Source organism: Dermacentor albipictus, chromosome 1, assembly GCF_038994185.2.
Source record: "Dermacentor albipictus isolate Rhodes 1998 colony chromosome 1, USDA_Dalb.pri_finalv2, whole genome shotgun sequence".
Lineage (NCBI taxonomy): Eukaryota > Metazoa > Arthropoda > Arachnida > Ixodida > Ixodidae > Dermacentor > Dermacentor albipictus.
The window spans coordinates 36,659,909-36,686,585 of NC_091821.1; the positions used below are offsets into that span (position 1 = coordinate 36,659,909).

At 46.5% G+C, this 26,677-nt stretch overlaps 1 protein-coding gene across 1 annotated transcript in view; it reads right to left on the reverse strand.

Moving 5' to 3' along the window:
• Positions 1–26,677, reverse strand: part of LOC135901065 (high-affinity choline transporter 1-like) — a 99,829-nt gene that overhangs the window by 60,298 nt on the left and 12,854 nt on the right. Inside the window, exons 3-5 of the mRNA XM_065430733.1 lie at positions 16,827–17,018; positions 14,212–14,319; positions 1,164–1,319 (exon numbers count right to left, since the gene is read on the reverse strand). Coding sequence (XP_065286805.1) covers positions 1,164–1,319; positions 14,212–14,319; positions 16,827–17,013 — 451 coding nt within the window. The 5' untranslated portion in view covers positions 17,014–17,018. The remainder of the gene's footprint in view (positions 1–1,163; positions 1,320–14,211; positions 14,320–16,826; positions 17,019–26,677) is intronic.

Genomic DNA, 26,677 nt, shown 5'->3' on the forward strand with positions numbered 1-26,677 from the left:
GTCGTTCGCCGCCGATCCAGCTGGCGCAGAAAAGTTCGTCGGGCGTCGGCGATACCGGAAGCGGCAAACGAGCGGCGCCCCAAAGCGAGCCAATCAGGTCTTACTATCCGCCCCGACTTCCGACCTGGCTTCCCCGCTTGTCCGTGTATCCCGATCCCGCTCTATCCTTCACGCTGGTCTCCCGCTTTTCGTATTCATGGTATCCAAACAGGCACGGCTGCAATTTAACGACAAATTAATTTCGGCTCTTCAGAAGCGTGCCATCCTGTGGGACATTTCTAAACAAAATTTTACGCGTTTTTAGAGTGTTCCGCAATTCAAAAGCAATAATAGTTGTCGTTAAAGTTTTTTTTTTTGTCATGTGTTTCACTACAGCGCTTCTGCCTCGTCTAGCCACACTGATAACAACGCAGCGACTCGTCGGCGGCGGCCGCCGTGTCTTCGCTCCATGTAGCGCAGCCCGACGAACATACGGCGTCGCGGAGCGGCAGATTTTCTGCCGCCCGAACTTCGTCGTGAAAGTTCGCTCCATGTATTCTGGCCTTAAAAGCCGACGCGATTGCCGCCCGACTGGCCGCTCGAGGCACTGTGCATGTACACTCGGTCACAAAATATTACGGACCATGAAATGTGAGAAAAAGCTGAAAGTTTCCGCAACCTCGCAGCGCAGCCTGGTATTTGCATTTCAGGCCGCGACTATAGTATGCTAACAACATTGTAATATACAGTTCTACTGGCTATTGCTACAGGCTGCTTCGGAATTAAACGTTTTCTGAGATCCCATGGTCCATAAACTTCTGTGGCCGGGTGTACGCGTATTCGCGGGCTTCGTTCATTCTCGCAAAAACTTTTATGTTGCACGTATTGAGCAACAGAAAGCTGTATAGGGAGTTTTTCACGTTGCTCTACAATTTTCGCATGGACAGTTTTAATCTAACTATAATATTTGAGAAGTTGAATAATTAATTAGGACTAATTATGCTGATGCTGTAGCAGTGCAGTGTTAGCCAATGCTGCTGCAGCTAGCCGCCGCCGCCGCCGCCGCCGCCGCCGCCGCCGCCACCAGCATGCAGCAGCAGTAGCGGCGGCGGCGGCAGGTGTAATAGTAGAAGGAAAAGGCAATGAAAGTTCGCACATCCGCGCGCAATGCACGTCTCACGCACCGAGTGCGTTGAAGATGGACCCGCACCAGCAGACCTCTCCCACGAGTGCGGGCAGGAACAGCAGGCTGGCCATGGTGTCACCGTATGTCTCCTGCAGTGGGTCCATCATGGTCACATATCCTGCACGCCACATGGGGCCCGCGATGAACAGGCCACCTGCGCCGACAGGACTCGCACTTACAGCAGCCAGACGCTGCTCCAGCGCGTTACATTTGCATAGAGCAGCTCTTGCTGGCACACGCGCGATATGTGCTTTGAAATATATGTTTGTCTAAAGGCGCGCAGTCGATATATTGCACGACGCATGGGACGGAGACGCCGCTGTAAGGAAATGGTAATTTCATCGATTGTATACGGCATATGGGTGCTCCTCGCATTTTTTGGATGAACACTGAGCCCTGATTAAAGAACAGGTTCAACTAATTAAATTAAAGCCAGGTTGCCTACTGCGGCAGTTGATTTGCCAGGTGTATACGGGAGCGTGATCTCAGTGTGTAAAATACGAAGCAAGTCATGCTGCGGCAGTGCACTCATGGATTTCCTCATCTTCACAGTGTATGCATACGTTCCACAGTTAATAAGGTCCATCGTCATGCTCATTGCATGGCGGAACATCCTCGTATCTTAGGAGCGCCATCCGAAGTGCGGACTGTAAGCCCACTCGTGCCGAATCATATAGCTAAACTTTCGGACCAACCAGAGCATGGGTTGAGGGCATTGAAATTATATAGAGTGGTACTAATATGGTGGCTAGAGGAGATGTTTACCGACCGACCCGTCTTGAGTATAGTTCACTATTTCTCGGCATCATCACGCAGAAATGGCGCTGTGGTTATTAGAACGGTTGTGTGCTGCGCGTGTCGTCTGGTACTCCTGGCATACGGCGCCCAACAAATAAAGCATACAGATTGAAAAACTCTCAAGTGTAGTCACTGGTTTGTGCAGTGAGGAGCTACGCGTCCCTGTTATTGCGCGTTTAGAAGTTGCTAAAAGATGTGGAAGCTTCTACAACGAATATGTGAGCGGTAACGTTAGAGGAAATTAAAAAAAAGATCAACCATGCATATTTATTTCTTCGATCTTATTTGTAAGTCAGCGGGCTTAAAATAGCACTGTTCCCAATCCAACAAGAGCAGCAACGGACGATACTTAGTTAAGTGCGAAGAGCACCTTTAAGAACAGTTATCCTCAAGCGCGATTTCGCCCATGTGGTCGACTAAGAGAGGCTTCACAAACATGCAGTGATATGAAGCTTCCGCTCATCTTTATAATGTGATGCCCGAGAAAAGAACATAGACATATTCTTCAATTGTGACCACACAACGTGATTAAGGCCGCTAGCACTCGTAGAAATCACAGCAACAAGCTGCGAATCAAGCTTGTACCGATTGTGACGGCTTCATTTCTGTCCCGGCGTTTGCGGAGCGCGGAGCTCGTCAGCACGTACGTATGTCAATAGCCTCACGCTCACCGGATCCCGCAGTGGAAGATTCTACGGCTCCCGCGTTTTCTGTTTGTGCAAAATTAGAGTGTAACATCATCCTCAACAAAATTCAATTGGAAGCGGGCTTATTTTCATGCGAGGAACCAACGGCTACACCAGGCACGTAAAGGGGGGGGGGGCGGAGGTGGGCGGGCCTCCCGAAACTAAGCGGCATACTGCACCCCCCCCCTCTGCTCGCGCCACCACTCCCCGCTCACATTCCTAAAGCGCCGCCGAATTAATCTTGAAACTTGACAGCTATTTGGCGGTCAACATTTTGCTGCCTTTTTCACTCCTTTTGGATGGCGGTAGTTGTCGGCATCTTCTGGGGTGTGAAGGCCAGTTTTCTCATCGATTCGGTGCCCGCGCGATTAACTCGAGATGCGTGCAGTTGTCACCATCTATTGCAACGATCACGCGCATAATTGTTGCTTCGTTAGATCAAACTTCTTTGTTTATACTGATCCAGGAACCAGGAAAGGGATTCAGTTCGTAGTCAGCTCGTCTGTATACTCGTGGAACGAGTTGCGGCCGGAGACAATGCCAGATGCGTTTAAATTTTCTTTTTGCTTCATTACTTCCTCGAGCGACGGCTGGCCGCGATGCTGGCACATCCTCGGAACCATATACCTGTCATACAGGTTAGATAAGGTTGAAAATAAAATCATGCCAAACAGTGTCCAGAATCAAACCCTGCAATAACCGTTAAGCCCATTAGGAATATCAATGCCACCCGTTACCTCGCCTGGTTTTTCCCTAATTTTACAGCATTTTTCATGCAAAATTGGCAACTGGAAACAAGAGTTGCAAGGAGTTGAGAAATTAAGCGATCTACTAAGGGAGAGAGCCGAGGCAACTGACAAACAGGAAGGAAAAATGAAAATTAACAAATTTAACCATTCCTTGTGAAACTATTTATGGATCAACATCTTTTTCTTTAAAAAGGAAGTAGAGAAAACGCCGCCAGAAGTGGAGAAGGATTCCGTGTTTTTTTAATGACGCTTCTACCGCTATCAGTCTAACTGCCTGACGTAGCCACTTCTATGCTGTGCTTATATAGGTGTTTTTCTAACCTTCCGCGGTGGGCGCAGCACATCAAGAACCGCAGCGTCCTGCGCTCTACACAGTTGTACGGGACTTGCCCCCACGCATCATTACGCAACTTCCCAAATAACAATACGAGTTGGTTTTGGCACTTAACTCGGTAGAGCAGCAAATGAGTGATCCAAAAGAACTGGGATTGTTCCGCAAATATATATTTCTATGTATTTATTCCAGAGATAATTAAAAACAACGCTACTAGAAATCTTAGTTTACACTTCGGCTTGTTTACTTGTTCTTGACAGTGTTCTTCCTGCGCATCTTTCCTGCGAGAGTCTATCTGATGTGGTTCCTTGTTTGTCAAGTAAAGGAGAGGTCTATCTCACAGGCGTATACCTGTGAAATGCATATCTACACCGATGGATCGACTACGTCATCCAGTTCTGGTGGTGCGGTGGTTATACCAACGCGAGGAATAACACTGCGGTTCAAGACATCGCATGTCACGGCCTCAACGGCGGCAGAACTAACGGCTCTGCTTCGTGCACTGGAATTCATTGGTTCTGAAAGACCTAGAAAATGGGCTGTGTTCTCTGACACAAAACCGCCATTACAGTGCACGCAGTCAGTTCTCCGACGTGGATGTCATGAACAGCTGACATACGAAATCGTGCAATTTCACCATCACGTACAAGAAAAAGGTCACGAGGTTGTCTTTCAATGGGTGCATGGCCATTGTTGAATCAGTGGCAATGATTCCGCCGATAGCGCTGCTCGCACATGCCATCAAAAAGAGCACAGCGTTCCGATTCCGCTTTCGAGGACAGACGCAGCAAGGCAGCTTCGACACCTGGCACGCAGCCTCTCACTGGCCGAGTGGAACTAGCCAAACTTAAGAATTACACGACTGCATCGATTAAACCCCTCACTGAAACTCCTACCTCTATTCGGACTTCCTCGACGTGAAGCTACGCTTCTCTGTCGCCTTTGGTTAGGAGTTGCCTTCACAAAGACATACTCTACATTAATTGGAGTGACAGACAGTGCAGCGTGCGAGGTATGCGGCACCGAAAAAAATATCTACCACCTGTTGTGCCACTGTCCACGATATGCCCCCGAAAGACAACTTGCTAACGCTCTCCAAAAACTGGACAATCGGTCGCTTTCCCTGCAGGTGCTTGCAGGTGATTTCGTCCTGGCATTTGCCGAACGATCTGTTAACGACAACTGGTGCATGTTTAAAGAAAACCTGCATGATTTAATCGAATTGCACGTCCCTCGTAAAATAATCACGACTAATCGTAGGTCCCCATGGTTCACTCGTTCCTTAAAACGCCTCGGGAACAGAAAAAGGCGGTTATATGTCAGGGCGCGGTCGTCCGGAAGATCGGAGCATTGGTCAGCTCTGAGAGCCGCAGTTGGCACTTATAAAAAATCGTTAAAAGATGCTAAACAACATTTCTTTAATGTCACACTGCCATCATTTCTTTTAACTGACACTAAAAAATTCTGGAACGTTGTTAATGGGTCAGATCAGCCATCAATCTCTCTCCTGGATTCTCATTCAAATCCCATCCCTAACAGTGATAGTGCTAATGTACTTAACGAGACTTTTGCTAATGCATTTTCTGTCCCTTCTAGCGTATCACCACCTGACTATACTCCCGATATCATATTTCCTATGGATCCCATTCGTTTTGACTTTGAAGGCATTATAAGTATCATAGATCGTTTAAAGTTATCCTCTTCATGTGGTCCCGATAATATCAGCAGTAAAATCCTGAAAAACACTAAAGTATATTCTTCCATCATACTATCGAAAATATTTGAGCAATCCCTTCAAACTTGTGACGTCCCAGACGACTGGAAATTGGCTAAGGTAGTTCCACTCCATAAATCAGGCGACAAGCACCTATCACTCAACTATCGGCCAGTATCACTAACCAGCATTCCTTGCAAGATAATGGAACATGTAATCTTGTCATCCCTAGCAAACTTTCTTGAGTCATCATCCTTTTTTACTCATGCGCAGCATGGATTTAGAAAACACTTTTCTTGTGAAACACAGCTAATAAATTTTACAAATGATATTAACTTCATACTTGATCGTGGCAGTGAGGTTGACTGCATCTATTTAGATTTTTCCAAAGCATTCGACAAAGTCTCTCACAGCTTGCTTCTTCACAAACTAAGTAAACTTAACATCGACCAAAATGTACTACGATGGATTGAATGCTTTTTGTCTAACAGGTTCCAATACGTGCACGCTAACGGCATTAACTCATCACCGGTATCTGTAACCTCAGGCGTCCCACAAGGTTCTGTTATCGGTCCCTTGCTCTTTCTGGTATATATTAATGACTTACCTAACAACGTAACATCCACAGTGCGACTTTTTGCGGATGACTGTGTGGTTTATCGGGAAATAAAAAATACTAATGACACTGTACTACTCCAGGAAGACTTAGCTACTATATCTAACTGGTGTTCACAATGGAAGATGACACTTAACGATACTAAATGCAAAGTAATGCGTTTTTCGCGTCGCGTCAATCCGTGCCCCGCTCCCTACACTATTTGTTCCTCCCTGCTAACACCGGTAACATCTTACAAATACCTCGGTGTCATCATAACGTCAAACCTAGCTTGGAAGGCACATATCATTTCTATCATCGCGTCCGCTAACCGCATGCTTGGATATCTGAAACGGAATTTTTCCTTAGCCCCGACACCTATTAAACTTCTTCTGTACAAATCGCTTGTCCGCTCCAAATTAGAATACGCTAATTCAGTATGGGACCCTTTCACTAACTCTCTTATCGACGCCCTCGAAGCCGTACAGAACAGAGCAGCCCGTTTCATCTTTCGTAACTATGATCGTTTGTCCAGCGTCACAGAAATGAAAAACACATTGTCACTGACCCCTCTCTCAACGCGCAGAAAAATATCACGTCTGTGTCTGTTTTTTAAAATTTACCACATGAATTCCACCCTTAAAGATACATTACTCACGCCGCCAACATATGTTTCATCCCGCTTAGATCATCCATGCAAAGTTGGTGTTTCACAGTGCCGTACAACATCCTGCAGGAATTCTTTCATTCCAAAAACATCATTGGACTGGAATCAGCTACCACGTGATATTGCACTTTCGAAAGATTTTGATGAATTTAAGAAGAAATTATCAACATATTATTGCTTGCCATAGCTTTGGTTCCATTTGCATTTTTCTCGTTATCATGCGCATCCTTCTGTATTTTCCCCCCAGATTTGCTGTGTTCATGTTTGTGCTAATGGTGGCGTTTTTCAATTTTTGCGATTTTCGACTTTTCTGTGCGTGACTTAGCGTTTTTTGGTAATTGTATAAATTTTGAACTCGCTTCATGTTCTGGGTAGTGAATTATGTATTTGTTCCGGTATATATATATATATGTTTTATATATATGCGTTGTCTCCTTTTGTACAAATTTATTGAAATGTGTGTACCACTCCCCTCAATAATGCCCTCTGGGCCATGAGGGTATCTGAAATAAATAAATAAATAAATAAATAAATAAATAAATAAATAAAAGGTGCTGCTGGACTACGGCCCCCATCGCTCGTCGGCCTATAAAGCGGTAAAGCACTTTTGTCCTTCTTGAGGACGACGGGCTTGTGTGAACATCTGTGACTAATATAGTTTAATTACTATTCGACCACACGCGTCATTGAACTCACGGCTAATTTCCTTCTTTCCTTCCCTCCTCTCTCTCCCTGCCATCTTTGTTTGCCACTTTCCCATCCTCCCGGTGTAGGGTAGCCAACCGGACGTTATTCTGGTTAACCTCCCTGCCTTCTGCTTTTCTCTTTCCTTCCTTCCTGTGAAATACACCTTATTTCATTTCTCTTTTGCGGGTTTACGCATTTTTATGGCGAACGGTTGGCATTATTCACATTTACACTAGTAAAGGTCCCCCCCCCCTCATTTGCACAGAAAAGTTAGCTTGGCTTGCCCCCCCCCCCCCCCCCTCCGAAATAAAGATCCTGGGTATGTGCCTGGGCTGCACCATAATAACTCTGCAGGATAGGTAGGTTTTTTTGTTGCTGAAATATACAAAATGTTGCCACCTACGGCGTCAAATGCACTAAAGATTTTTCATGAACATTTACAATGCCTTTACAAGGCAGTAAAGCATAGCACACTAGAGAAACTCACTAGAGATTAGTTCAGGCTTTACCAGCGAAGAACGAGCGCACTGGCATTTCATCGCGATTGTCTCACGCTTGGATCTCGGGTGATTATACCAAGCTCAACAGTCTCACATGTTGACACTGCTACGTGCTAGTCACCAAGGCATGGCACGTATACGAAGAAGTGCGCAAGAAGCTACGTATGGTGACCCGGAATTCACAAGGTAATCGAAGAAACTGTGCGACCAGTCAACACAGAAGAGTCCATCGAAAGTTTCTGTTCCCAACTGGGAACGTCCCTAGACACCGTGGTACACAGTGCATGCTGACTTCGCGAGGCCGCTATACGGAAGCACCTACCTAATCGTCGTTAACGAGTACACAAAGTGGGTGGAAGTGTGTCATGTGACACTAGCACAACAAGCGCAGCTGACATCGATGTACTCCGAAGCTTCTTCGTTACGTTTGGCATACCCCGAGAAGTCGTCTCCGACAACGGAAAAGCCTTTATTTCTGACTATATAAATAAGTTCTTTGCGTCAAATGGCATACAGGCCCTAATGTCACCAACGTACCATCCTGTAACAAACGGCCAGGCAGAATGCTATGTGGCACAACTTAAGGGATCATTCCTAACGGATAGCACTTGAACCAAACAGTGCGGACTTGCGAAATTTCTTTATCGGCAACACACCACGGTTTACTCAGCTACAGAGAGAGAGAGAGAGAGAGAGAGAGAGCAAATGATAAATGAAAGGTAGGGAGGTTAACCAGGACTGAGCCCGGTTGGCTACCCTACACTGGGGAAAGGGAAATGGGGACGGAAAGATTAAAGAAAGAAGAGAAAGTCCACCGGGGATATCATTCAGTCACTCAGTCCGGATTACAGACGCTCACTCAATCCTGTATCTTTCAGATATCGCAGCAGCGCTTTTGTGGCCTTTTGTAGCTGCGATATACGAGGCCATGGTCCCAAGATCTTGTTCAAGGTGAACGGTTTGCTATCTAACTTGTTGAGAGCTGTGTAGAGATCTTGTCTTTCATTTTCAAATGATGGGCGGTAGCACAGTAGATGGTCGATAGTTTCTTCGACACCGCAGGCATTGCACTCGGCGCTATCAGCCATGCCAATCAAAAACGTATATGCATTCGTGAATGCGACGCCCAAGCGTAGACGGCACAACATTGTTTCCTCATTACGCGGAAGCCCTGGTAACAGCCGCAGTTGCATAGATGGATCGAGGGAATGCAATCGATGTTGAGTGAAATCAGGTGTGTGCCACTTCTCCAATGTCATACGGTGCGCTAGCTTGCCTAAGTGTTGGGCTGCGTCAGTACGCGATAAAGGTATAGAAACAAGGGTTGCTCCTTCGTGTGCTTTCTTAGCAGCGTCGTCAGCGAGGTCGTTGCCGGAGATACCGCAATTGCCAGGCAACCACTGAAACACGACGTCGTGCCCTTTAGCAATCATGTGATGGTGAAGTTCTCGTATCTCCGATACGAGTTGTTCACAGGACCCGCGACGAAGAGATGACAGAAGACATTGTAAGGCCGCCTTTGAATCACAGAATATTGCCCACCGATTAGCCGGTTGGTTGCTAATATAATCAACGGCACCTCGGAGGGCAACAAGCTCCGAACCGGTCGATGTTGTCATGTGAGAAATCTTGCATCGGATGCTTAGTGATCGTGATGGTATAACCACTGCCCCGGTGGAGCTGGTCTGGGTGGAAGAGCCATCCGTATATATGTGGACTCGGTCAAAGTAGGAAGTGTGCAAACAATCCAGAGCTGCTTGCTTCAAGGCCAAGGTAGATAGGTCGGTCTTCTTTCTTATTCCTGGAACCGTAAGACGCACTTGAGGTTGTTTTAAACACCACAAAGCTGAGGTTGAACGGGCTGATGGTGTAAACCCCGATGGTAGGGAGGCACGATATTTGCTGACCTCGTTGGAGAGGGATGCCTGTGGTCGTCGTTCTGGCAGACAGTACTCAGCTACAGGAATGGCACGTACCTGCGAGGGTGATTTTTGGGCGAGAACTTTTGTTCTCAAGCCAGAGATGGAAACACAAGTGAAGGAATGCCATGAGACACTACTGCCATCATGCCGCTTCTCAGTAGAGGAGCGAGCGATTATCCTGCAGTTTTTGACAAAGACTGAATTGAAGAAGAAATACTGCGCCACATTGTACAATGACCCTGGCGTGCCAAATATGCCCACGGAAATGTTCGGCATCACCTGAGCCACAGTAATAAAACAAGCCAGACCGCGCAAGCAGCTGAACTGCCGACAAATTGGGGCGCAGCAGACGATTTCTCTGACACAACGTCACAAGACACGCCGTGTTCTGCTGTACCTTCGGTTACAGACTTGCGCGATATGCAAAGCGCAAGCTTCTCTCAATCATCGACCTTGAAGTCACAAGCAGCAGTCACTCGGCAACTGCGACTGCCAGAGGCTAGGCGGTGGCCATACCGCTATGGAGACACATCGTCTAAAGTTGGGAATATTGGTGTGTCGTCTCAGAAGACGACAACGATGAAGTGCATAGGCTAGTTGCACATACTCTTGGGCACGAATGCGCCTCACGCGGCGAATGCTAGTCGCTAGCCAGTGTTTGTTCCAATGACTGAGCTACTGTCTGCTGATGTGTTTCGTATTTATTATGTTTAATAAATCGTTGGCAGCCACCAGCGGCTCTGCGACGCACCATAATGCAAGTGAAATTAGGAATGACGTTAAGTGACACAAGGGTAGTTTCACGGGGAGTGCCACAAGGAAGCGTCCTGTACCCCTTACTCTTCAATGATGCCGTGGCTGGCCTGCCTGAGGCGCTGAAGACAGCGTACAAATCTGTATGCGTGTCCCTATACGCCGATGAGATTTGTATTTAGTTCAGTGGTTGCCAGCACAATAGTCTGGCTATAACAGCCCAGAAGACAGTCCTGGCCACGCAGGTTTACCGCGACAGTCTTATTGGAAATATCAATGGAAAAATCATGCTTTGTTTTCTTCCCTTGAATACGCAGAGGGGTAGTGACCTTGCGAATCAGCATCAGAAACTTATTAATAAAGTAAACAAGGTAAGTGCGTTTTCTTGATGTAACGCTTGAATACATGATGGAATGATATCGAGACATGGATACACCGTTTCATCACTTGTTCCGCGTCTCAACTTGATTTGAAGAATTACTGGTGCACATGGGGAAGCCATTAGACGTCAGTAATGGCGCACAGCACTGGTCGTCAACCGAGTGCTTTATCAGCTACATTTTACCTCGCTGTCAGAAGCGCAGTACAACATCTTGGAATCGCTAGAAAGGCTGCAAAATTACCTTTGGGCTATTAGACGCAATCCCGAATCAAAAGGTCCGTCATGAGCGCCGATCGCTCCCTCAGTGTTTGCTCGCTTCTCAAAGACATGCAGCTTTGCCACTTGAGGGAGTGCGAAAATGGAAGAGCTCTACTCCAGCACTTCTAAAAAAGAGCGTAATCCCGTGCTTTTGTTGCTTTCAGTACTGTCAGAGCCCTTGGTATTAATTTGTCAAGAAGAAGAGAGCGAACAGAGCCGTCATGTTCATTTCAGTCCGTAGAATGCCATCTAAAGATTCCCGGTACGTATTACCACCAAGCACACTACATCTGCTGCCCAAGTCTTTAGTTCTCGAGAAGTTAGATAAAAAGTATAGAAAGCACCTACAAGTATTCACAGAGGGCTCCGTTGGCATGGAACGAGAGGCCAGTGCTTGAGCTTTCATGATACCGTCCCTGGGAGCCTCGTGGGCTGCCCGGCTTATGCGGTTTGTTTGTACGACGGACATCGAAAGTACAGCAATTTAAGCTATATTGTCTTGCCCATACAACCAGAAGTAATGGTGTCGGTACTCCATCGAGTATTTCCGGAGATTTGCCTATAGTGGTCTCTGAGCAACACCAAGAGTATAAGGAGTTTAGGATTCAACTGGACTTTCAGAGGCTTCCATCGCACTCAGCGTGTCCGGAAATGAAGGTGCAGATGGTCTTGCGCACCAACCACTAATGTACAGATTAAAGGTGTTCTACAAAATGCCCAGAGTTCATTGTCTGTCTGTCTGTGAGTCAATTTCACTGCTTGGAGTCTCCACATATCAGTCCTGCGGGACCAAAGGACTTTACCGATCGGAAGCGTCTTTACTACACCACGTTCGCACCCGGTAAGCGAGAATGCCGGCGTGGCGACATAAGACAGAACCGTAGCCCTTACCAACGTGTTCGTTCTTCCACGTCCATGGTGCCATAGAACATCACAACCAGTTAGATAGAAAACCGTTCACCTTGAACCAGATCTTAGGACCATGGCCTCGTATATCGCAGCTACAAAACGCACAAAAGCGCTGCTGCGATATTTGAAAGATACAGGATTGAGTCAGCGTCTGTAATCCGGACTGAGTGACTGAACGATATCCCCGGTGGACTTTCTCTTCTTTCTTTAATCTTTCCGTTCCCGTTTCCCTTTCCCCAGTGTAGGGTAGCCAACCGGGCTCAGTCCTGGTTAACCTCCCTACCTTTCATTATCATTTGCTCTCTCTCTCTCTCTCACTTGCTAGAATGCCCGGAATTTGTGGAAGAGCGCAGGGGCCTTATAACGTAAAACTATTCCAATATGTTTCTATTCCAATTTCCTCACGTCAAATTTGCGTAACCGCCGACGCAAGCATCAGGCGGTCACCCGTAGGGTTGTGTGAACAGACCATGATTACAACGAAGGCGACAAATAAAACAACGGACGAAGGAAGGCGACACGGGACAACCACGTAGGCGCACTAGCAACTGAGCGTTTTATTTCTTGACACAGGAATAAATAGCTGCTGCCAAGATGACAGCAGCTATTTATTCCTGTGTCAAGAAATGGCAGCAGCTATTTATTCCTGTGTGAAGAAATAAAACGCTCAGTTGTTTGTGCGCCTACGTGGTTGTCCCGTGTCGCCTTCCTTCATCCGTTGTTTTATTTGGCGCCTTCGTTGTAATCATGTATAACCAACTCGCCCACCAGCACGTGCTGAGTGAACAGACCAATCAAACGCTCTCCTCGTTCATAGGAGGTCAGTTTTGTTTGCTCGAAAAACGAATAACCTTGCCTATGCTGAGGGGCTTGTCTTATACAATTGGCTGACAGGAGGCGAGGAGCACGCTCAAGTGGAGAGGAATTCGACAGGGTCGAGCCGCTGCACTAAAAATCGATAACCGGATGAAGAGGGTGGCGCCGGCGTCTGCGATTGGTCCGCTTTCCCTTACTTAGCTTGCGGTGGTTGGTCGAAAATCGCGGCGACATGCAACGGACGCTTAAGAATGACGCTAAAACGGATCATCAGCAAAGAAGAGTTGGCAGAACGAGGTCGTAAACGTGCCGAAAGTGCTTGAAAACGTTACACGGCCACGCAAGAAGCTTTATTATACGGTCATAAACCCATGCTCTCTGGCAGGTGCGAGTAGCCACTGCCTGAGCGATCGGCGGCAGCCATCTTTTATTCCTTCCGAAACGGGGCAGCCTGGGGCTATTCAGAAGAAAATTCAGTTTCGTTCGGTATATTAATGCATCTTTAACGCGTACACGTCACTTTGACGCGGTGAGTTTTTGCGGTTTTGTGACGTCGCGTGGCAGCAGGTGAAGTGTGTGCAGCCCGAATACTTTTGACCAATAGGCGAGGGCTAATGGCGAAAAGGCGTCGAATCAGAAATAACTACTTTACTTTTGTTCAGTCAAATCATGCATAATGTACACGTCATATAACATGGGGAGCTATCCCGGTTTTCGTGACGTCGCGTCACATACAGGTGAACGGGGGGGGAGTGCAAAAAAGGTTTTGACCAATCGCGGAGGGCTGATTGCAGAATTGTAATAGAAAAGTTTGGAATAGTTTTACGTTTTAGCGCCCGAGGAGTCTATTTGACGGACTGAAACATAAAGTGCCTCCGTGCGCTACGATGGAGGAATTTATCTTCCCGGAAGGACACTGGATTTTTAGGAGAGGGCTATTTTGCGTTCTCACGAAGTTTCTAAAAGAAACGTACCTATTCGACGAGTGGCGAATTTTGCCAAGTAATGCTTAATTTTACCAATCGTATAATGTACTTGACAACTCCATTGAATACGGAGTGAACTGTATGCTGCGATGAACTGCTTATTCATACGCATGTTTTTCCCACCCCGGTAAAAGGAGACACTCGGGCGGAGCAATTTTCGGCATGCCTCTGCAAGGCTAGATCCGCTCGTAGCCTTGCATCCTCCTCCTTCATTTCCTCCTCTTCCTGCATGGAAGCGATGATGACGCCGCTCTGCACGTGGAAAAACAAAGCAACTTCTTCCGACTGACCCATGAGCAGACTGAGGGAGTAGCCGAAAACTGCCTGGCACCACACCAGGCCCCGCGTTGTTATCACCTCCACGGTGCCGTTCAAGAAGCCGCCGTCTACCCAGGTGGCTGCGAACAAGAAGCACGACCAAGTATTTAGGTACGCTCGGTGCAGTTAAAAAAAAATTAGTCAGAAAATCCTCTGGGAGTTGTCAAAGCATGCGTAAGCATTGTGCCACTTGCTCACCTCCACGCAACTCGATGTTATTAGACAGTTTTAATACTGCGCCATGACGATACGTACGCAGCACGCAAGCGCTTTGCGGAACGTAGCAGCGCGTTTCACGTCAGGGCTTTAAGTACTGCGAAATGCCTACGTACATAATCAGGCGAGTGTCGTTAGACGCCGGGCGTGTCGTAGTGCGTTGGCCGCGTCCGGCAGTGCGTCGAACTATAGACGCTGTTGTTCTCGCCAATATCTTTTCGTCCACTTTCATTTCATTATTATTTTCTACATTTATGGAGTTTTACGTGGCGAAACGACATCATGATTACGAAGTACAATGTAGTGGGGGACACCGGAATTACTTGAAGCACCTGAAGTTCTTTACCATGCACCTAAATCTATGTACACGGGCGTTTTCGCACACACGTACACACACACTCGCACGCACGCACGCACGCACGCACGCACACACACACACACACAAACGATGTTCTAAGCTCTACCACGCCCTCTCTACGTCTACAATGTGACCAGTTTTCTACACATCACACAAATACACCTTTTTCTATTTTGACACGCCTACAATGCTAACGCATCAATAAAAAATAGTCGCCTGCATGAGTTACAAAACTAGCCTCATTTTCGGAGAAGCAGATCTGGCGTGAATAACACGGAGGGTTTTAGGAGGTTAAGTATACTTGTGTGTGTGACACGATGTGTGACGTGACGTCATAAGTGTCCTTTCATACTAAAGCTTTAGAATCCGCGGGTCTTTCACTTGTATTTTCTCTATCTTTCAGTGTCTCGTAACCTCGAAGACTCACTGTGTTGTATTTGTTTCCTTTTGCGGTTGTCGTTTATAGATAAGGCAACCTCAAGTCGGTCAAGTTTCCTCCTGCGATACCAACGCCGACTGCTCCCCCAGCGGACAGATCTCAACATCGCCGGTCGCCTCCTTGCTCGTCGGAGCAAATGCGCGCCCGTTTGCGTTGGAGTTCGTGCTACCGGTGTTTTTACACTTCGCAAGCGTGGCCTCGTGATCCCTTAAGCTTGGTACACAGTGGGCGCGTTAAGCTATCACACACCGGACTCCAAAGTCACGGGCGCGACGCCTTCGGAGCGTAGCTTAACAGCGATTTTAGGCGACTGCGCCCGGGAACACCAACGCGTCACCTGACGCATGTTATGCCGCTTTCGCATCCGCTCTTCTTGATCGACGATATCGAGCTCGAGGAACACGGCGCGCGGCAACTGAGGCAGCAACAGCGGTTTACGTTTGTGATGCAAGCGGTTCGCGCCATAGAGTTTCCTACAATGTACTAGGCCCTGCACTCGTTGAGCCACCATGGGAATGATGGGAAGTACATGGATTTGTCTGATCTTGTTGCTTGTGGATTCAGACGTTCTTGTGGATTTGTTTTTTACGCTTTGTATGCCTTCATTGTAAATTTCAGAGCAATCTATGCTCTTCCAAGTGCACTAGACGCTGCGAACACGCACAATCGCCACTAATTGCAGCGGTTCAGCTCGTCGAGGTGGCCAAATCGAAACGCGCCGAGCATCTCAAAGTACAGGCTTGCCTGCAATAAATCCCCGTGCAAATTCATAAGGGCGTTATATGTCGCTTGTCGATGCATGGGTTCATGGCGTAATGGTTTCAATATAGGGCGTCTGTGCTAGAGGTCGTGTGCTCGAATCCTGTCGTCAGACAATTATAATGATGGTTAAGTAATTATGTATTACGCAGTAAATTGTTGAAAATGACGAGTTTACAAAGCCGCTTGAAGCCAGAAGGACGAAGTTTAGGCAAATCCATGTACTTCCCATAATTCCCGTGACGGCAGAATCGCTCCCATTGCAGCTACCGTAGACACTAGCGCCAGAGTTCCCTCTAGTAATTCTTGTAGGAAACTCTATGGTTCGCGCTGCTATCAGAGCTATACCGCACCACACGCTCATGGCCGCGAAAAGAGCAATGACCACCTATTGTGCTGTCGTCTTTGATCTGAGCCGCAGAGACCGCGCCTCTCCAACGCGTTCGAGCACCGACTTCTGTCTGTCAGCATGTACTTGAACGTCGCCTTCGCCGCTCCTGGGCTTGCAATAACAGCGTATGCCCTTTTGTGCTTTTTGTAGTCGACTACGGCCTCGAAGAAGGCCTTTGACTGCGTGACGCTGTTCGTGCCATGTGCAGAAGTTGAGTACATCTTCCTTTCCTACAGCTCTCTCTGTCTCAACTTTACGTACACCATTTTTTTCTCCTTCAGTGGGAGGTAGCCCCCTACCGGATGCTTGCTGTCATTTCATTCTCCATCTTTATTAGTAGGGCATCACCTAATTAACACGCCAGTTGCGCCTGCATATACAGCTTACATGGTGGTAAAAAAATCATCACGTTGCCGGTACTCACCTACGACAGTGAAAGTGCTGACGACCAGCCCCAAGCTGCGGCCCCCGTTCATGAGCAGTCGGCTGTCGGAAGCGTCGGCCACCTCCCGTGACTGCTGCCTCTTCTTGCGGGCACCCAGCAGGCCCACGAGGAAAATAACCACGTACAGGACCACTATGGTGGCCAGAGCGGCCACGTTGAGCGTCATGTTAGCTGCGAAGAGACCGCGAACGCCTTATAGCCAGCCGTCGCAAATCTTTTTTTGATAACTGGGATTATATTTCGGTTACAGAGTCGTGAGTGATCGTCATCGGTGGCAGACCCATGCTGTGGATTATTCCTTACGGGCACGCGTTTCAGAATGTCATGGATCAAATACTGCACACCATTCGCTACACTGCGTGAACTACGCACTGCGCAGACCACTCAGAACCGACGTAGCCTGAATGTGGGCAGAGGGCAAGTGACGCTCTGCCAGGAGTTTTTCTTTACACTACGTGGAACTTTTGAACGTAAGTGCAGTTCTTGAGCTGGATTACTTGAAAAGGTGGACATGCACGATAAATCGAAATGCATAATCGACTAATGAACAAAATGTTGCTAATTAAGTTTTTAACTATTTACTTGGTGACATATATTGCAATTTACCAATTGTAGATTGTGAGTTTCTCAGGATTACACTACTTTCGGGACAGTCATTCCCAAAGTGTGCGACGAAATATGGGGGCATTCCAGATGACTGTGTGCTTCAATTCATAAAACGATGTTCCGTTAATTAAAAAAAAGTAAGTGGAGAAACAGTGAATTTTTACCGCAAATTTGACAGCGCATATCTCGAAACCGGTGCCATCCTCAGAATTTGTTCGCAGTGAATATGCCTTGCAAGCGCTCCGGTTGCGATTCGCAAATTTCAATATATGCCGTAAAAGTAGTTAGTTATAAACTTAGTGACATTTAGTTAATTGGTAATTTATGCATTTCGATTTCTCGTGCAAGAAATATGCGCCTCACCGAGCATTTTAGATAAGAGGGAGAAATGGATTTATTGAATCTTAGAGGGGTTTGCCTGCTGGCAAGCCTACCCTGCAACTCCTAATGGATGTAGGGTGAAAAATGAAACGATGTGCACAGTTCACAACAAAGTTATGCAGCATGCACAAAGCACGGCACTTAACACTCAACTAAAGTGTCTTATTTAGCCTATAGTGTCTCTAAGAAAAAACAAAGGTGCCTTCGTTGCGCGAGATGCAAAATTAGTGCTAGTCCGCGGGAAAGGATTCAGTTCAAGGATTGTAATCATGGTATTCGCCACAGGCGATTATTAAAATTCTGTATAATATAAATACAAGAAAAGACACCACACACAGTCCTTGCATAATACGACGTACTGACCCATCAGCAGGCTGACTTAAATCGATGGCAGAAGCTTTCTGGATTTATTTCCGCCTACGACTACACATGGCCCAAACTGAGGGTCCGCTATTTTGTTGGATGAGCCTACTCACATTTATTTATTTATTTATTTGATAACCTACATCGCCCAGTTGGTCATTACTGTAGGGGGCTCGAAACAATAACAAAAATGAAAACATGGAAACAACAAGCATGCAACAAGCCTTGCGCATTCAACTAAAGTACACATCACGAGTAGCGAGAACTGGGGAGTCGGCATGTGTTCACGATTTGTTAGCGCCACAAGTAGACATGGAATGTCCAGTTGTTGTGCTGACAGATCATGAAAGCATACTTCTTGCAAGGACGAGGAAAGCTTATTCGTGGACACGTCCACAACACTGGCGTCCAATTGGCTCCACTCATGAAACGTAAAAAGAACGAACGAACGAACGAACGAACGAACGAACGAACGAACGAACGAACGAACGAACGAACGAACGAACGAACGAACGAACGAACGAACGAACGAACGAACGAACGAACGAACGAACGAACGAACGAACGAACGAACGAACGAACGAACGAACGAACGAACGAACGAACGAACGAACGAACGAACGAACGAACGAACGAACGAACGAACGAACGAACGAACGAACGAACGAACGAACGAACGAACGAACGAACGAACGAACGAACGAACGAACGAACGAACGAACGAACGAACGAACGAACGAACGAACGAACGAACGAACGAACGAACGAACGAACGAACGAACGAACGAACGAACGAACGAACGAACGAACGAACGAACGAACGAACGAACGAACGAACGAACGAACGAACGAACGAACGAACGAACGAACGAACGAACGAACGAACGAACGAACGAACGAACGAACGAACGAACGAACGAACGAACGAACGAACGAACGAACGAACGAACGAACGAACGAACGAACGAACGAACGAACGAACGAACGAACGAACGAACGAACGAACGAACGAACGAACGAACGAACGAACGAACGAACGAACGAACGAACGAACGAACGAACGAACGAACGAACGAACGAACGAACGAACGAACGAACGAACGAACGAACGAACGAACGAACGAACGAACGAACGAACGAACGAACGAACGAACGAACGAACGAACGAACGAACGAACGAACGAACGAACGAACGAACGAACGAACGAACGAACGAACGAACGAACGAACGAACGAACGAACGAACGAACGAACGAACGAACGAACGAACGAACGAACGAACGAACGAACGAACGAACGAACGAACGAACGAACGAACGAACGAACGAACGAACGAACGAACGAACGAACGAACGAACGAACGAACGAACGAACGAACGAACGAACGAACGAACGAACGAACGAACGAACGAACGAACGAACGAACGAACGAACGAACGAACGAACGAACGAACGAACGAACGAACGAACGAACGAACGAACGAACGAACGAACGAACGAACGAACGAACGAACGAACGAACGAACGAACGAACGAACGAACGAACGAACGAACGAACGAACGAACGAACGAACGAACGAACGAACGAACGAACGAACGAACGAACGAACGAACGAACGAACGAACGAACGAACGAACGAACGAACGAACGAACGAACGAACGAACGAACGAACGAACGAACGAACGAACGAACGAACGAACGAACGAACGAACGAACGAACGAACGAACGAACGAACGAACGAACGAACGAACGAACGAACGAACGAACGAACGAACGAACGAACGAACGAACGAACGAACGAACGAACGAACGAACGAACGAACGAACGAACGAACGAACGAACGAACGAACGAACGAACGAACGAACGAACGAACGAACGAACGAACGAACGAACGAACGAACGAACGAACGAACGAACGAACGAACGAACGAACGAACGAACGAACGAACGAACGAACGAACGAACGAACGAACGAACGAACGAACGAACGAACGAACGAACGAACGAACGAACGAACGAACGAACGAACGAACGAACGAACGAACGAACGAACGAACGAACGAACGAACGAACGAACGAACGAACGAACGAACGAACGAACGAACGAACGAACGAACGAACGAACGAACGAACGAACGAACGAACGAACGAACGAACGAACGAACGAACGAACGAACGAACGAACGAACGAACGAACGAACGAACGAACGAACGAACGAACGAACGAACGAACGAACGAACGAACGAACGAACGAACGAACGAACGAACGAACGAACGAACGAACGAACGAACGAACGAACGAACGAACGAACGAACGAACGAACGAACGAACGAACGAACGAACGAACGAACGAACGAACGAACGAACGAACGAACGAACGAACGAACGAACGAACGAACGAACGAACGAACGAACGAACGAACGAACGAACGAACGAACGAACGAACGAACGAACGAACGAACGAACGAACGAACGAACGAACGAACGAACGAACGAACGAACGAACGAACGAACGAACGAACGAACGAACGAACGAACGAACGAACGAACGAACGAACGAACGAACGAACGAACGAACGAACGAACGAACGAACGAACGAACGAACGAACGAACGAACGAACGAACGAACGAACGAACGAACGAACGAACGAACGAACGAACGAACGAACGAACGAACGAACGAACGAACGAACGAACGAACGAACGAACGAACGAACGAACGAACGAACGAACGAACGAACGAACGAACGAACGAACGAACGAACGAACGAACGAACGAACGAACGAACGAACGAACGAACGAACGAACGAACGAACGAACGAACGAACGAACGAACGAACGAACGAACGAAAGAACGAAAGAAAGAAAATGAAGGCGCAAATACATTCGTACGATATCTTATTTCTCGAAATTTGTTAGCGTGATCATCTTTGTGAGATATATAGTACGGGATCTTCATGTAGGAACGTTTATTAATATCGTTATCATCACTAAAAATGGAAGAAAACACTTTGACCGCGAGAAGTTCCGTTGTTGCTGAAGAGCTTTGTAACTTAGTGCACACTTAATGTTTGGTATAATGAAACCAATGTTATAGGGCACGGCAGGACTACCAGAATGGCGTCCGCCTAATCCGTTCGCCTTTTTTACGCAGTTGTTGGTCGTTCTGCTACGACAGTCGACGCGCTGCGACGAGCCAGCATGCCGATGCACACGGCTGCGTGATGCAGACATTCGACGATGGGAAATTCCTCGTGTCATCCAGGCCACTGATACAGAACGACGTCCCCAGCGCTGCGCGCTTTGTGACAACAGCAGGCAATAGACCTCTCCTGGGGCACGTCACACCGCGTTGGCGACGTTACATCGTGACGTCACCGGCTCACTTGCAGTGATCCCTGTTGGGCAAAACACTGCCTCCGCCAGCTCTCGGTGGGGTGCATTCAAGCAGTGCTTGGTGCGGGTGTGCGGCACGTGGACGCGCTGTTTTTCTCATTTTTGTAAAAATCCACTCTTGTCAGTTAGATTAACAGTATTGTGTGCCGGAGAACATCGGTGTGTGGTAAATGGCGTGATGTAAAACTGTCGACGCTTGCTTTTTTTCCTCCCAGAAGTTAACGACATGGTGGTTTATTGCTGACAAGTGACATCGACTTTTCTTCGGAAATGCATCGGGTTTGCTTTGTCGTGATAAAGAGTGCGCAAAAAAAAATAGCGATGGTATGGGCTCATCTTTGCGTAGGAAAACGGAACACATTGTGGTGTAAATGTGTATGGGCGGTGTAATGCGCGATTAGCAATGCATCATGTTTGCGAAAATGTGGACGTGCTGACGTGCAATAGGGGCCAGTCTTAGTGTCCAGGCATCGGCAGAACGTCAGGACCCGTCATTTTTGTACAGGTGGGAACGAATGAGACGCGATGATCGTTGAGCGCGTACATCTTAGTGCCATATGCGGTGTGTGGAGAAAAAAAATGTTTCAGCGTGATCTATCGGCCTAAAGGTATGACTGTAAATGAGCTCCTCGCATTTCTATTTTTTACCATTCCCGGAACAGTGTACGCCTCACCACAAGGAATGTGCATGCCCTACGAGTATGTTTTTACCATTGCCGAAGCTGCCTGTGTACGCTTCGGCACTGGGATTGCTGTTATATATCGCGCTTTATAGCATAGGTTTTTGCTAAAGCAGTGAGCTTTCTTGCTGTATTTCTTCTTCTCATACTTGCTGTATTTCTTCTTGTCATACTTCTCTTTACGACACAATATTTATGCTGTGATAATGCGCATAAGCACCTAAAACTGGGTCTTCTAAAATTAAGGCCAGCAAAGAAAGGCCGCAGGCACAGCGAAGTTAACGTGAAGAATTCAGTATAATTTATACACGCTTCCTGCATTCGGATTGCGATAACTAAGAGGTAAACTTAATTAAAAGATGGTGTTTAACATTCCTATTCAAGAGAGTGGCTTATAAAGAAGCGAGAGCTCCGGATTAATTTTGAACACCTGGGGTTTTTCAGCGTGCACGTAAAGCACGGTAACCATTGTTTTTACCTTCCGCCCACATCAGAATTTAGGCGCCACCACTGGGTATGGCTTATGGTTGTAGACGAGATCAATCTTGTATATCGTTTAATATTACTGTGTAAAGGGGCGGATATTAAGTACATTCACGCCAACTCAATGCAAATCTTTTTCCGACGACCACACACGCATTTAAGCGAAGTGTCATTTCGGCACGGGGAAAACGTTCATCGTCTGTGCTATTATATTCGCTTTCGAAGAGTAATGTAATTGTTGTGGCTGTTTGATCTACGAAGAGGCGTTCTTACGAAATCACCATACGCTGACTTTTAAAAGCGCCATGCACTTGGCAACTACGCTACGTTGTTGTACCAGTAAAATGCCGACGGCTACTTTCTGAGCACAGTTCAAAGATGCTGCCGCTTCAGAAAATAGGAATATGCAAAAATTTCGATCGCAGCCGCTTAGATACAGGCAGCGCTGCTATGCAGAGAACCGGTCGGCTGAACTTTTTTTGCCAACCACCGCTTCGGAGGCGGGGCAGATGGGAGCGGCACTCCCGGTGACGTCACGCTGTTTGCAAACAGGGAGAGATTTATACTGAAGCTGAAATATCAACGGCTCCCAAGCGGAAAATTTGACATTGTGGCATAGAAGAGGCGCATACGAAGGCCGCTCGAGCGAAACACGTGGCAGGACCACTGGAATGCATCCGCCTATAATCTGTTCTCCTTCCTTACGCCGGCGGGAAAACGTTATGACAAATGTTTTCAGTCAAATAACGCGTTTTCAGTTGTGCTGCCGTGACCAAGGTTGCTTGCTGGACTGCTGTGGGAATGCGTTGGCGTTTCGTTTAACAAAACACTATGTTATCATGTGGTGACAATGAAACTAACCCCGGTACTGATACCACTACTATTTCGAAGCAACTGCCGCTGGTTGCTGAGGGCCCGAAGGAAACTTAGCAAGAACAATTAACCGCAACTGATTCCAAGCTGGAACTAATGATAAGATTAGATGGCAAAGGCTTGTATTAATGAATTGGCTAGTTTGGAGAAAACTATACCCGCGAGCTCAAGGAGGATGATCGGGAAAATCGTTCCAGAAGGTCTAATCTTATCATTCATTGTATCCCTGAGAATGAAAAAGAAAGTGACGACTCCCTTGAAGAAGTTATAAATCAAACAATCGTTGAAAACATTCTACAAATGGAACTTGTTACTTTCGAAAGAATTCACAGACTTGGGAAACCTGCAGCCAAACGAACATGACCGGTAGTCATGAAACTTGCTGACTTTCGAGTTAAATTAAGGATGTTGAAGAACTGTAGCAAGTTGAAAGGGACCAATAAGTGAAGATTTCTCAGCCCGTATTCAAGACAAAAAAAAGAAGAAACTCTGAAACTATGGCAAAACAAGAGCGGAAGCTGGAGAGAGTGTTTATTTAACTTATGACATACTGAGAATTAACGGTGAGCTGTACTGATGGGATGAGAGTCAAAATGATGTACTATTAGAGAGACAGTCGAGCATTCTTAGCTTGAAAAAAAAAACAGCAAGGGGAGGGGAATCGAGGTCGCTATGTCTACGCCGAATACAGCAAAATTCGAAATAAGTTTCATAAATTTAAATGCGTGTAGCATTGTTAATAAAGTTGATTCACCGGAGTCGGTCTTAATTAGTCTAGAGGTAAATTTCGTTGCCGGGACAGAAACATGGCTGACACATGATATCCTGGACGTTGTATTGTCCCCGCCAAACTATTCAGTAGTGCGAAAAGGCAGACACACACGTGGCGGGGGCGTTGCCATATTTATAAAGAAAGCTATCCCTTTTTCAAGGCTCCCTGACGTAGCAAATGTTCAAGCAATCTTTTGCAAAGTAACGTTGGACCAGCGCGCGGTTAAGGTGGGATGCGTTTACTGCTGTACCACATCTGACTGTAGGATCACCCGTTTGCTATATGACCATATACAGCGTCGTATGTGACGTGACCGGCTAATCTTAGTGGGCGACTTCAACTTACCCGATATTGATTGAAAAGCCATGCATTTTCCATCGACAGCCTCTTAAATAATAAGTGATATGATGTTACATTTTAACCTGAATGTGGTAGGGATTCAGGCCACGCGAACTAAGGGAACTACTTCAAATATTCTTGATCTGACATTTCTGAGCCATCACTTTCTCATTGGAAGCATAAATTGACAAATTCTGTAAGGCATATCCTGTCACCAAATAACATATTGCACCGTCCGCCCAGAAACCCTTATTCCTGTCGTTGAAAAGTGTAGCACATATTATAGAGAGAGAGATAGCAAAGAGAGGAAAGGCAGGGAGGTCAACCAGACGAGCATTCGGTTTGCTACCCTACACTGGGGGTAAGGGAAAAGGGGACTAGAAAGAAGAAAAGAGAAAGGAAGTGATGACTGTGCGTGCAGTGAAGCACCGTGATTTTCCAAATGCTGATGACGTCACTATTACCGACCATATCAGTTTTCAATACGCTACACTTGAAGAACTTTTTACGGACGTCTACACAGATATAGACGCTTTGTGGAAAAAATACAGACATTGTTTTTTTCAGCCTTCGAAATTACGAGCCAATGAAAACGAAAAAGGCAAACAAAACAAATGCATGGATAACACGTGAGATAATCCAAGCTAAACAAAAAGTAAGAAGCCTACGTAAAAGCCTCAAGCTAAAGCCTACACACGTAAACAGACATGCGTTTGACGCATCCATTACAAATATGAAGGGAAAAATTAAGGCAGTTAAGAATAACTATTTTTCTAAAACTCTTCCTAAATTTTTGAAAAGCACGCCACAGAAGTTCTGGAGTTTACCCTAAACATCATGACAGCTCCGCCGCTTCTAGTGATGATAATAGAAACTCCGCAAATTCCTTTAACAGTTATTTTCAGTCTGTATTTCCGCACGCAGTATACCACGTGGTCGAAAGCATATCGAGCCCCTTACAATCACAGAACCAGGCCTGTTAAACCTCTTGTTAAATATTGACACGAAGAAAGCGATTGGACCCGATAACATATCTATATTTTAAGAGATATGCTGAGCGGAAGGCTACATATGCATGCGAAAACTTTAATAAATCATTAATGACGTACTCACTTCCTGCCGAATGCAAAACTGCTAAAATCATCCCCGCGCATAATTCTGGTAGCGCATCACAGATATATAATTTCAGGCCCCTTTCCCTAACTTCACCCATATGTAAACTTCCCGAACACGCAGTACTTAAACGCATAAACACATACCTAGAACAGGAATCTATTCTTTCTTCCTATCAACACGGCTTCCGCCACGGTCTCTCAACAGTCACACAGCTACTAAAACTAACACACGACATGTCACAGTCAAGATGATAGAAAACAAACAGACTTAATTTTATTGGGCTACTCCAAGGCTTTTGATCATGTACCAAGCAAAAAACTAATTAGGAAGCTTCAGTGCACACTAGGAGGATGCTTTATTATTAAATGAGTAGAAAACTATCTGACTGACCGCTCGCAATTCGTGCATATTTATAACTAAGATACCACTCTAGCACCTGTATCATCGGGAGTGCTCCAGGGCAGGGTATTGGGCCCTGTTTTATTTATGATATACATAAACGATTTGCCTTCCAGATTATGTGTTAACATCTGTCTATTCGCTGACGATTGTATTTTGTACCGTGAAATCAATTCCGACGATGATCGCCACGTACTAAACAATGCCTTAGAGTCTGTCTTTTCGTGGTGTCAGCAGTAAAGAAACAAATATGTGATTTTACTTACATTATTGACGACACACTTCTCACTGGTGTATTCGAGCATAAATATTTAGGCGTCACGTTAACGCATGGTCTTCCACGGGAAACCCATGTTAATGATATAGCTTCAAGCGCACTAAAGCGGTTTTTCTTTTTTGATAAGACGCCTTC